The sequence below is a fragment of the Mytilus galloprovincialis genome, chromosome 13 (genome assembly GCF_965363235.1).
Source record: "Mytilus galloprovincialis chromosome 13, xbMytGall1.hap1.1, whole genome shotgun sequence".
Lineage (NCBI taxonomy): Eukaryota > Metazoa > Mollusca > Bivalvia > Mytilida > Mytilidae > Mytilus > Mytilus galloprovincialis.
The window spans coordinates 30822034-30835377 of record NC_134850.1 but is presented as its reverse complement, the minus strand read 5'-3'; the positions used below and the strand labels follow the sequence as shown (position 1 = coordinate 30835377).

The window sequence follows — 13344 nt, the reverse complement described above, 5'->3', positions numbered from 1 at the left end:
TTAATTAAAATATGTCATATCTACCCCAATACTGTCTTAATCTCTGTTAATATGCAGACGGGTAAAGTTATTGTCTAAAAAAAATCAATCTATTTAATGCAGACGGGAAGAACTATCGTTTTAAAAAAATAAATTCATTTTAATATCTTTTTATTATCTTCAATAAATTTCCAAGGTTTTATGAAAGCTCTTTTTTATTGTTGAAATTTTGTCATCAAATGTCTTAATCTTTTTAATTGTATTATACCATTTAAAAGATAATAAATAATCTGTAAAGAATTCCCAATACGAAACAAATTCTATGCAAGATTATCTACAAATTCTTTTCAAAAATCAATTGAAAATATAAGATCATCCTTAAATCATCTCAATAAAAAAAATTGAAATAAGGAAATTTTTTCTCAAATAATTTCTGGCATCAAATGTACAGAGTGTTAATATCCACACTTTTTACAATTATAGAATCTTACTAATCTCAGTAACTGTTCATTCATTTACATGTTCAATACAAAAAAAAAACAAATGTACGATTAAAAAAAATTCTTTAATTATCTTCTTCTACTACACTGTTAGTACATCTGTACTTTAAAGTTATATCTTGATTTTTTATCAACTTAATTTACTTAACTAATCTTTTTTTTTATAAAAGAGTTGACAAGCTATTTCTGTCTTCTTTTATTACCGGTAGTTTTTTTCTTCAACAGTAGTAATTTTACAAGACAATAGTAATTCTCTGTGTTATTTTTTTCTTCTTTTTTTCTCACAGATATCAATGAATGATATTCTAAAAATCTATGTATTTTTCTTCATGTTTTAACAGAATGATATGATAGAAACAAATGTAAGAATAACTGACAAAACTTTAGAATACTGCAAATAGTGAGCGTCAAGCTGTGAATTTGATTTATAGCTTTCAGAGCCGCAAAACATAATACTACAAGAAAAATGTCAAATTTCTATACATTCCCCAACAAAAAAATGTTACTATGGAAACTATTGGTATTTTTTCATTTAAATTATATTTTTTTTATAATAATAAACAAAAAAACTAAAGACACATGAAAAAAAAAAAATACAACAAAAACATTTTGATCTAATGAAATAAAAAATTATGTTAGCAACTAATTAGCTAATTAGTTTTACTAATTAATCAATTAAGGCATTAATTAACGACTGACCTGAGCCATCTTGGCTGTGAAGAAGTCCAAGCGCCAAACGCCTCATTGTACATTGTTCAATCGTTCACGGAAAAAATAATTATCTTCGATGTAATTATGTAAAAAAATTATTACAGTCAACCACAGTCTGAATGTTTTTTATCACAATAAAACAGATCCTATGTCCTGAACTGACCTGTGGTCAACACTACCAGTCAGGTATTCTAATGTAGTACAACCACGTGTAATTCCTACTAATAACTCTCTGTGAATGACAACAATTTCATGTTTTGGTACATATCACTGCTAATTGTATACAACCGTTACCTATATAACATAGACACTTTTATCTATTAGACAAAAATCACTCGATCAGAACAGAACAATTTTCATCCAAACTATACAAGAAAAACATATATATACATATATATATATATATATATATAAATATATATTTTTATTTATATACCTAAGCTATTATATTAATTCTTTCATTTGCGTGTAACCTTTTGGTGCCCCCTAGATGCTTTATCTTCTGCAATTTGATCTTTTGCTGTTAGAAAACAACTCTCTGCTTTTCAAACTATTGACATTATTTTGAAAACACATGTACAAATAAAATGCTATTCTTGATTTTATGATTTATGAATTGATATTTTTTTTTATTATCTTTATTAAGATATATATTTTTAATAGGTTCTTTTTTTATTTTATAATTAGATAAATTTACCTGTTGTAGAAATGGTTTTTATTTTCACTGATAATTATAACTTTTTGAAACATATTGTAAAATCATGACAAAGGGTTAGTCAACTGAAGAATGAAATAATTGAGTTACTTTGTAATGATGATTTTATGCTTTGTTATATTTCTAATTTTCTCAGAATACACAATCTTAATGAAACTGATTGTATGAGTGAAACAAACATGTTCATGTCTATTTCATAATTTCTTATAACATTTTTTTAGAAAGATAAACTTACAGTAAATTAACAAAAATCCAGAGGCCCCAATGAGTCAGCATCACTAATCAGATTAATTTTAAACTGTTATAGATAAATTATATGACTGATTATTGGTTGTTTAATCTCCGGTGGCAAATATTTCATGAATGGTCAGGAAGAAATAAATTATAATACTAATACCTTCAACTACCAACTGAGACCAAAACAAGATTTTTTTTTTTCAGTGAGTGATTGCGAAAGTATCGTTCTGACCCCTTTAAAAAAAGTCTAAGCTGAAATAAACGTAAATAGAATGATCAGAAAAGCCCTTAAGTCCTGTAAAGACCCATTTGTTGAATTCTTTTATACATTGTGTTAAAGGGATAACATTACTTTGTGTTCAAGAGACATGGGAAGATGTGACATGAGTGCAAATGAGACAACTCTCTATCCAAGTAACAATTTATAAAAGTAAACCATTACAGGTCAAGGTTTGATTTGAGCCAAAAACCTGCCCCCTCCACCCATTAAAAAAATCTGCTCCTGAGAAAGCAGGTCAAACATGAAAGAAAACATGTCAGTAGGTATTTACAACATAACAAGATGAGCTTGATGGTGCAAATAAAAAAAAAACAAAAAAAGTTGACTTGTAGTTGCTAAAAAAAATATGGTATAAATGGGTTACTGACAGACAAATCAGAGGTAAACCAGAATCTTCTCTACTTTAGAGAAAAGAGTATCATATTGATAGCTACGATGGTAGCAAGGGTCCGGAAACGGTCATATATGCCAGACATGACCGATTTGGAAACTCAAAAGTCCTAAATCATTTATTGGGATTTAGGTCAAATTTTATTTTTCAACAGAAATAATTTCGGTCATTTCGTTGAGATTGAGTTTCAAATCGCCATTTTAAACATATTGTTGTTTTGTTATCGATTTTATGTAATTAAACTGCCACTCCAGTAAAGTGTTATAATCCTGAGGGCCCTCCTAATAGCTATATTAATGCCTCGGGGAGCTATGGGCTAATGATCGCCAATCTCTTTACCTGTGTTTTTAATTCATACATGGCTATTTTAAATCACAAGCTCCGAACTAATATTATAAAGAAATTAAAATTCAATACCAACTGTCTTCATTATTTAATTACTTTTCAGCTAAGACAATTGTCAATTATGATTTAAAATTAAATAAAAACTTGATTTAATTTACGTAGAAAAAAGATTTTTTTCACTACTAACACACGTGCTTTGTTTACTATGATACGCATGCCTAAAATTCTCTTCCGCAGATTTGACACTAAATCGTAAATTTAAAATGATTTCTTGCTAAATAAAGCAAGTGCAACTATTTTCATTAATATTCTTACACTATTAAAGGTAAAATATTAAAAAAAAACGATGTGTTCCTGTGAATTTGATAAACAAAACTAATCCCGGGAATAAGTCCGGAATTGTTCGTTTTAGTATTGTCGCATTACATCCGGTTTGAATTTCGACTTCAGAATCGAAAGAAACGTAAGCGATGACTGAGAAAATTACGATTTTGAGTCATTAAAATCATTTTATTCTTAAACTGTTGCCTTTCCTTAATTGCTCTTGATCGATTTTAGGAAAATGGTAGGATAAATCATGAAGTAAACGCGATGCAACAGTTAAACAAGTTCGTTGATGCTACGAGTAGGAGCATACTCATGCAGTAATGAGATTTTGACAATCTGTTTTTGAAAAGGGGCACCAACTTTTAAGTTATATGAAAATGACCGAAATTAGGTGAAAAAATTTCCGGATCCTTGGATGGTAGGATGTATCAAATAATGAGTGCTTAATATACAGTGGCAAATATTACATGAATTTTAAGTGGAGAACATGTAAATGTGATATGAAAATTAACCCTGTATTCTATCAGAGGAAGTTCTCTTGGCAAGAATTGTTATTGTTACCTTATGTACAGTGGCGAATATTACATGTATATTTAAGCTGAGAACATTTACATGTGATGTGAATTTTTTTTATATGAATTTTAACCCTGTTTTGTATTATATCAACACTGGGCAAGATTTGTAATGGACACTTAACATACTGTGGCAAATATTACAGGTATATTTAAAAATGTTGATAACATGTACATGTGATATGAATATTTACTCTTTTTTTTTCTTTCAGATGAACACTGGGCAAGTTTTGTAATTGACACTCAACATACAGTGGCAAATATTACATGTTAATTAAGTTGATAACATGCAAATGTGATATGCATTTTAACCATGTTTTTCATCAGATTAACACTGGACAAGATATATATTGGACACTTAACAAACAGTGGCAAATATTACATGTACATTAAGTTGAGATCAAGCAAATGTGATATGAATTTTAACTCTGTTTTCTATCACATGCACACTGAGCAAGATTTGTTATTGTTACTTTATATACAGTGGCAAATATTACATGTATATTCAAGCTGAACACATGTAAATGTGATATGATTTTTTTTTGAAAACCTGCTTTGTATCAGTGGCAATACATGGCAAAATTTGTAATTGCTCCCTAACAATCAGTGGCAAATATTACATGTAAATTTGAAACGAAAACATCTAAAATGTGAAATGATTATCAACCCTGCTTTGCATCAGATAAAAACTTTTAACAGGCTATTATTTGAACTTGGAATCATTATCAATTATGGAACTTACATGATTTCTTGGTTTGAATTTTTTTAATAAATTCCATGTTTATTCTATACAATGTTCTGTGCTGTGTACAACACTTTCTATTACAAAGAAGATAGTACATTTTCAATAGAATGTACTGTGCCGCGCACAACACTATCTATACAAAATAAATTGTATGGAAAGTGTTATGAACAGCTCAAAACATTATAATACCAAATAAACATGGAATCTATTAAAAATTTCAAGCACAAGAAATTATGCAAATTCCATAATTAAAAATAATTCCAAGTTCAAATAATAGCCTGTTTTTTTTTAAAAGATTTGTAATGGATACTTAACATACAGTGGCATATATCCTATGTATATTTAAGTTGAAAACATACATACAGTGGCATATATCCTATGTATATTTAAGTTGAAAACATGCAAATGTGGTAGATTTTTTCCCCCTGCTTTTTGTTAGATCAACACTCGGTAATATATCCAGGTGTAATGATAAGTCGTTATCCTAAGGCTATTTTTTTTCTTATTTTTTCTGTACACTTAGCTTTCATTTTTTATTACCATGCATTGTCAAGCTTGGTAACTCATAATTATTTGTCAGTAACTAAATGTACAATGCTGTCCCATACTGAACCTTCTGACCTTGTTTGTTTACATTTAAATTTCAATGGCGTCAAAATCACGTGATGTCAATTCGTTCTACCCAATCAAATTGCTCTACTGTCAATTAGGGGATTTTCCAGTCTACGGCAATTACGTTATTTCTTTGTGGGATATTGCTTCAAAATAGTTTGCAATAATTTGGGGTTTTATTCAACAGGAAAACTCTTTTTTTGCCATCCCTTTTGACATCAGTGGAATTCTGTATGAATATTTATCTACAGTCATGATGGTCAGAATATCGATCTTTTTATAATGAATAAAAAGAAAATTCTATGAAAAATAAATGTAAATTATTTTTCATTAACCTACTCTATATTCCTGTACAAAATTATGGCATGGGCATCGTTTTTTCAATTAGTTTTCCTTTCATTTTGGTTGGGCTTTTTTCTCGGGAAAATCGCGAAAGACGTAAGGAGCATGTCATTTTAAAATTCCTAAAAATACGATTTGCTTGACCTGTATTGCCTGCCACAAGATTGATGACGCTGAATGGAATGTACACAAAGCAATGGAGGCCGGAAGTGGGATTTTGTGAAGTTCTAGAATGTTTTTAGACATTCGGAAGTCGGGATTGAAACGGGCATTAGAAATTTGGCATTTTTTAGCAATAATTGAGAACAACAATGAAAACTTACCTTCAGAAATGTTTTTTTATTCAAAAGTGCAGAAAAAACTTATTCTACATTGTTTTTCTACGCCGGAAGTGGCGTAGTGACGTCAATGCGGAGTTTCCCCGTGTGCTAAGTTCAAACACAAATACCTAACGAACTGACAAGATGAATGATTTTAGACTACGGTAGGATATGTAATGGACACTGAACATACAGTGGCAAATATCACATGTACAATCTGGAATAATTATGACCAATGTTATACGATACAACAAATTAAGACCAAGGTAATACAATACTGACAAACCATGTCCAAGGTTATACAATTCTGAAAAATTTTTGACCAAGGTAATACAATACTGACGAATTAAGACCAAGGTTATACAATACTTACAAATTATGACCAAGGTTATACAAAGCTGACAAATTATGACCAAGGTTATACAAATCTGACACATTATGACCAAGATAATACAATACTGACAAATTATGACCAAGGTTATACAATACTGACACATTATGACCAAGGTTATACAATACTGACACATTATGACCAAGGTTATACAATACTGACACATTATGACCAAGGTTATACAAAACTGACACATTATGACCAAGGTTATACAATACTGACAAATTATGACCAAGGTTATACAATACTGACAAATTATGACCAAGGTTATACAATACTGACACATTATGACCAAGGTTATACAATACTGACACATTATGACCAAGGTTATACAATACTATAGTATTAATGAATGGGTATTTTTATAATGGCCCTGTTATATGTCCAAAGTCTGTAATAATGGTCGAGGAAGTCTGTAATGGCCCGAGGCAACGCCGAGGGCCATTACAGACATCCAAGGCCATTATTACTGACCAAAGACATATAACAGGGCCATTATAAAAACATCCATTTCTTAATACATTTATTAACCAACTGAAAAAAAGTGTATGTGTTGCTGCCAACTTGATGTACTCTCTTACTCTTTTAATGACAGTTTAGTTTGAAAAAAAATAATTTGTACTTCACCATGATCAAGCTTTAAATATACCAAATATCTAAGATATGAAGTTGAAAGAAGTTATGTGTTGAAAAACAGGATGAACAGTGATCCCTTTATATGGTTCTTTAATGTCTGTTGCTGGTTACTAAATTAAATAAAATACAAAAAGGTATTATACTCTTTACAGCTTAATTTTATTAACTTTATTAAAAACCCTAACTGGGCTTAATACAGACAAGCTGGGCATTAATACAGGGCCATTACAGAAAAACAGAGCCATTACAGAAATAACAGTGCCATTACAGAAAAACAGGGCCATTACAGAAAAACAGGGCCATTACAGAAAAAAACAGGGCCATTACAGAAAATATGTTATTTTTAATAACCAGTCATTTTTGGCAATAATGTACTTAGTTGGTTAATAATAACAAATTATGACCAAGGTTATACAAAGCTGACACATTATGACCAAGGTGATTCAATACTGACAAATTATGTCCAAGGTTATACAAAACTGACAAATTATAACCAAGGTTATACAATACTGACACATTATGACCAAAGTTAAACAATACTGACAAATTATAATTAAAGATATACAATACTGACTAATTATGACCAGGGTTATACAATACTGATAAATCATGACCACGGTTATACAATACTGGCAAATTATGACCAAGGTTATATACAATACTGACAAATTATGATCAAGGTTAAACAATACTGACAATTTATGACCAAGGTTATCCAATACTGACAAATTATGAACAAGATTATAAAATACTTACTATTTATGACAACAGTTATATATACAATACTGACAAATGGAGACCATGGTAATTCAATATTGACAATGGTAATAAAAAACAGACAACTCCTGAAAATTTGTAATACAAAACTGACAATCGCTGACATTGGTAATATAGAACTGACAACTGTAGCCATTATGGTTATGTTATAATGATATGAAATTTTATCAGACCCTCCAATTAAATATTGGAATTGTACCCCTAGCAACTAGTATGAAAAATATGTGTATAAATAATTATATACATTCTGAGAAACACAAAAAAGTTTTGATCGTCTATTTTATTTTAAATGGGGAAACAACAATATTTGTCATCAGAAAAAAGGTAAAGTTAGTTTGAGAAAATAATTTTCATCCAAAAAACTGTTCAAAATTTTACTACCAGACAAAAAAATCTGAGTGTTAAAAAAGTATAGTATTTGCATGTAAGGCTCTTTAAAAATTGAAAATTTGTATTTTTATTCCAGAATTTTTCATATATTTTTTTTTAAAAGTTACTTGAGATAAAACACAAACATAGATGAGGGCCTGAAGGGTGTTTACAAAATAAAGAATAATGGTCAAATGATGCAAAAAATGGACCAAATAATTTAGATAAGAGAAAATGTGTATTTTGTTTATAAACATTGTGTATAAGATTGGTAAGGTTTAGTTAAGGTAAACTTAAGTTAGAGATCAGAAACGTAAAATTCAGCAATTTGTCCATTTATACAGGGACAACACTCAAAAATGGTAAAAGTGACTCACCAAAATTCCAACTTGATCTGTGCTTTGTAGTAATAAGCATTGTGTATAAGTTTCATCACATTTAGTTGAGGCAAACTGAAATTGGAGAATGGTAACCAATTTCGGGATGTACACTGAACAGAAGGACGTACAGACATATAGAAGGAGATACAGACATAAAGAAGGAGGTACAGACGTACAGAAGGAGGTACAGACATACAGAAGGAGGTACAGATGTTCAGGAGGACTTACAGAAGGATGTAGAGACATAAAGAAGGAGGTACAGATGTACAGAAGGACATACAGAAGTAAAGAAGGAGGTACAGATGTACAGAAGGACGTACAGAAGGAGATACAGATGTACAGAAGGACATACAGAAGTAAAGAAGGAGGTACAGATGTACAGAAGGACGTACAGAAGGAGATACAGATGTACATAAGGAAGTAAATGCGTAAAGAAGAAGGTACAGATGTACAGAAGGACGTACAGATGTACAGAAGGACGTACAGATGTACAGAAGGACGTTCAGACATACAGAAGGATGTACAGACATACAGAAGGATGAACAGATGTAAAGAAGGATGTACAGATGTACCTAAAAAGGACATAAGGATGTACAGATGTACCTAAAAAGGACATAAGGATGTACAGGCGTAAAGAAGGAGATACAGCTGTACAGAAGGACGTACAGATGTACAGAAGGACATAGACATACAGAAGGATGTACAGATGTAAAGGAGGTACAGATGTACAGAAGGACGAACAGAAGGACATACAGACGTAAAGAAAGATGTACAGACAGATAAGGGTAAAGCTTAATGCTCCCTGATTTACGGCAGGGGCATAAAAAAAAATCCCTAAAAGACACCAAAAAACAACTTTTACCTTGGAAACAAAAAGTATTATTAAAGGCAGCCATTTATTTTAAGTTCTTAATATCTGATGTGTTGATGACAGATTAGTGATGTAATACTATTCTTTTGGTTTCAAAAAGACCCTGTCATCCTCAGACACATTCTGACAACGGGTCTGAAAACCTCATGTGTTGACAAAAGTCTACAACATTCCTGATCACTTGTAAATATTAAAAACAGGAAGAATTAAAAAGTTCACAAAGATTAAAACCTGAGGTTTAAATTGCATAAGTATTCGACAAAAAAGTGAGATGTAGTTTGAATGCCAAAGAGAAAACTATCCGCAAGAAAGTCCAAAGGACATGGATGCATATTACTGATTGATTGGAACAACTTTTTCAAATTCATAAATTGCCACTGGTCACTTGTAGCCTTGATCGTTACATAGTTTGCACATTTGCATATAAAAATTAAACAGCTGAAAGGTGAAATCCTTACAGGATGTTTGCTACTCTGTTTCAAATAACAAGCTTTTTAAAAGACAGTTATGAATTGATCTAGTATATAAATAAAGAAACTAAAACAGCAGAAAAAAAATGAAGGGTCTGTGTGCTTGTTTTCGAGATTTATATGCCATGGAAAGTTTTGCAGGAAATAATTCTCTCCAGACTTTTCATACATTTAATATTAGCACCCTTTTTTAAAAAAAAAAAAGGAAAAAATAGAAAGGATTATAGGATTTTCAAATATGGCTTTTTATATTGAAGGTCGTACATTGACCTATAATGGTTTACTTTTTTTAAATTGTTATTTGGATGGAGAGTTGTCTCATTGGCACTCACACCACATCTTCCTATATCTAATAATGGTTTACTTTTACAAATTGTGACTAGGACGGAGAGTTGTTTCAATAACACTCATACTCTCTCTACTTATATCCCTTTTAAACTATATGTAATAAAATTATATAAAGAAAAACAGAGGTTACCAGGATTTTTTTAAATAGCTCTACATAGATAAAACCAGAGGATTCCTAATATATGTCAAAAATTCTAAAACAGGAGTTGTGAACACACAAAAATTATTGCTTGTTATGAAATATTCAGAATTGAACCTTGACATTCTTGAAGATAAGAGGAAGTTCGGGCTAGCAGTTTTCATTACATAACTGACTAAGAACAGAATTAAGAAATGAAAGAATAAGAATTAGTTCATAAATGGGGGTTTTCTGAGTGTTCAGTGACAAATATTTCAAGAATATGTAGGACAGATAAAACTACAAGTATTGTATACTAGCCAAGGAGAAATTTCTGGTAAAAGTTCTGATAAAAGACTTTTGTCTCATATCAAACCCCATTTTTTTCCTTTTTAATTTTAGTACATTATACTTTGAGTTTAATTAGGTCGAAGTACAAAAGTACAGTATCTCGGTACTAATAACTCTGGTATAAAAGTATATCTGTCAAACATCTTAGAAGTGTATACTCAGAATATAGTTAATATAAGTGGTCACAACTATACCTCATGTTTGTTTAGTGCTTAATTATGACATTAAAAGTATAAAGACACTAGATCTTCACAATTTGTTTTTTTTTTTTGTTTATCAACTTTTATGTTTTTTTGTTAAATAATACTCTAAATTAAGCATTGTTACTGAAACTGCAATGATGGAATTAACAAAGTAAAACAAAACAAAATATTCTGTCATGTTGTACAATAAAGCTGAATGAGTAAATATAAAAAAGAAGATGTGTGGTATGATTGTCAATGAGACAATTCTCAACAAGAGACCAAAATGACACAGAAATTAACAACTATAGGTCACTGTATGGCCTTCAACAATGAGCAAAGCCGATACCGCATAGTCAGCTATAAAAGGCCCTGAAATGACAAAGTAAAACAATTCAAACGAGAAAACTAATGGCCTTATTTATTTTTAACAAAATGAACGAAAAACAAATACTAGTATGTAACACATAAACAAACGACAACCACTGAATTACAGGCTCCTGACTTGGGACAGGCACACATATACATAATAAGGCAGGGAGGGTTAAACAACAAGTCATCTTAGATACCAGGTTTTATCTTTTACTGCATATCCCAATCTCATAACTGTGGAATAACAATCTGTGAAATTATCAAAAGTAAAAGGGAGCTAACATAGTCTTTACTTAACCATACCATATACTGTGGATTCATTTATTTTCGTGGGTACCAATTTTCGTGGTTTGAGGAAAACTTGCATATTCGTGGATATTTCATTTCGTGGTTTTGATAAAGTATGCATATATTCCTTTAGAAAATTTGCAATTCATTGAATATTTAAATTCGTGGTTTCCTGGTACCCACAAAATCCACGAAAATTGGTATCCAAGGAATAATAATGAATCCACAGTAGCTGGGAATGATTTGTTGAAGCCAGTATGGGTTTTCAAAGAAGTTAAATTGAGCATGGAAATGGGGAATATGTCAAAGAGACAACAATCTGACCAAAGAGTCAAAGGCCATCAATGGGTCTTCAATGCAGCGAGAAAATCCCACATCGGAGTTGGGCCTCAGCTGGCCCTTAAATAAAATGTGTACTAGTTCAGTAAAAGTAGTCAGTATAAATACCAATGAGCATAGACAGACTAACAGAGGGACAGACAGACACACACATATACATTATTCCATCCAGCATTGATAGGCCAACAAGAAGGAATAAATAAAATCACCAAATGAAACAAAGACAACTGATCTTATTTCAGAGATTATGGAGGTTCAAAATGAATAAGTACAATGTATTTGTAGAGAGGGACAGTAAGATCATGACTTGAACAGACAGGTTTTCCGTTAAAAAAAGCAACCTCTATAGAAGGTCAAACTGTAACTGTATTTAGATTTCTTAAATTACGACTACAGTCACATTATAAAAATTTTTATTTTTATTTCAGAGATCATACTTTTACCACACATGCGATTGTAAACAAAAAACATGCAAATGATATGCAATCATATCACAATATGCTGACAACTGGGAAAAAAAGTTTAAGTCTGTTTTCACTCCATCTTTTAAACTTTCAATAAACCAGTAATATAAAGATGTCGAGATCTTTAAAAATAATGCCTAACTTACAGTTTTCAAAAATTTACTGTTAACACTTAAGATATAAATTAAGTCACGTTACTGCATCTTTTTCAAATTAAAGTTAAATGTCATGGAAAAGATTTTTAAAGAAGTGAAATGTTGAATATGAAATACTAGTTTTAATGGCTTGTTGTCTAGTCCTTAAACAATAAAACATAGCTTGATGCATTAAATGTCACAAAATGCACTGCAGTTGTTACATTTGAAATCTATCATCATAGATTTTTATGACTTCTTTTTTTTAACTCATGTGTCAGTGCCGTTTGAAAACTGTAAGTAACTTCATGCACCGACTGGCATGAAAAATCCATGTCATAGTACATTTTAATTCATTAATTGCACATTTGATGCATTTTGACTATTGCCATTCAAATTTCAAGTTTAAAAAAAAAGTTGCAATGTCACTGTGTGGTATTGGTCCATTATCTGGGGTAATGGACTTACTGCTGACCCTGAAATTGGATTGGATATTTATATTAAATTTTAGGGTTCATGAGATGATTTCATGACTACTTTAAAAATTGTCCACTTTCCAATCATAAAATTTTCTTCTAATTTTTGAATATTTTTTAAGGGGAAATAACTTCTATGTTGTACAATCTGTGTCCCTGTCTTAACATAGCAAGTAGAATTAGCATGGAATATAGATAGCAGTTTCTAGAGATACCATTGCAATAAATCTATTATTGGACCCAAGGTGTAACCCAAACTATTTACATTCATATACTCTATTCTCATATGTTTATTATACCCC

At 30.7% G+C, this 13344-nt stretch overlaps 1 protein-coding gene across 1 annotated transcript in view; it reads right to left on the bottom strand.

Annotated features, from left to right (window-relative positions):
- LOC143056985 (uncharacterized) overlaps positions 1 to 1325 on the bottom strand; it is a 139073-nt gene extending 137748 nt beyond the window's left edge. Inside the window, exon 1 of the mRNA XM_076230200.1 lies at positions 1179 to 1325. Within this exon, the coding sequence (XP_076086315.1) occupies positions 1179 to 1231 (53 nt within the window). The 5' untranslated portion in view covers positions 1232 to 1325. The remainder of the gene's footprint in view (positions 1 to 1178) is intronic.
- Between the last annotated feature and the right edge of the window lie 12019 nt (positions 1326 to 13344).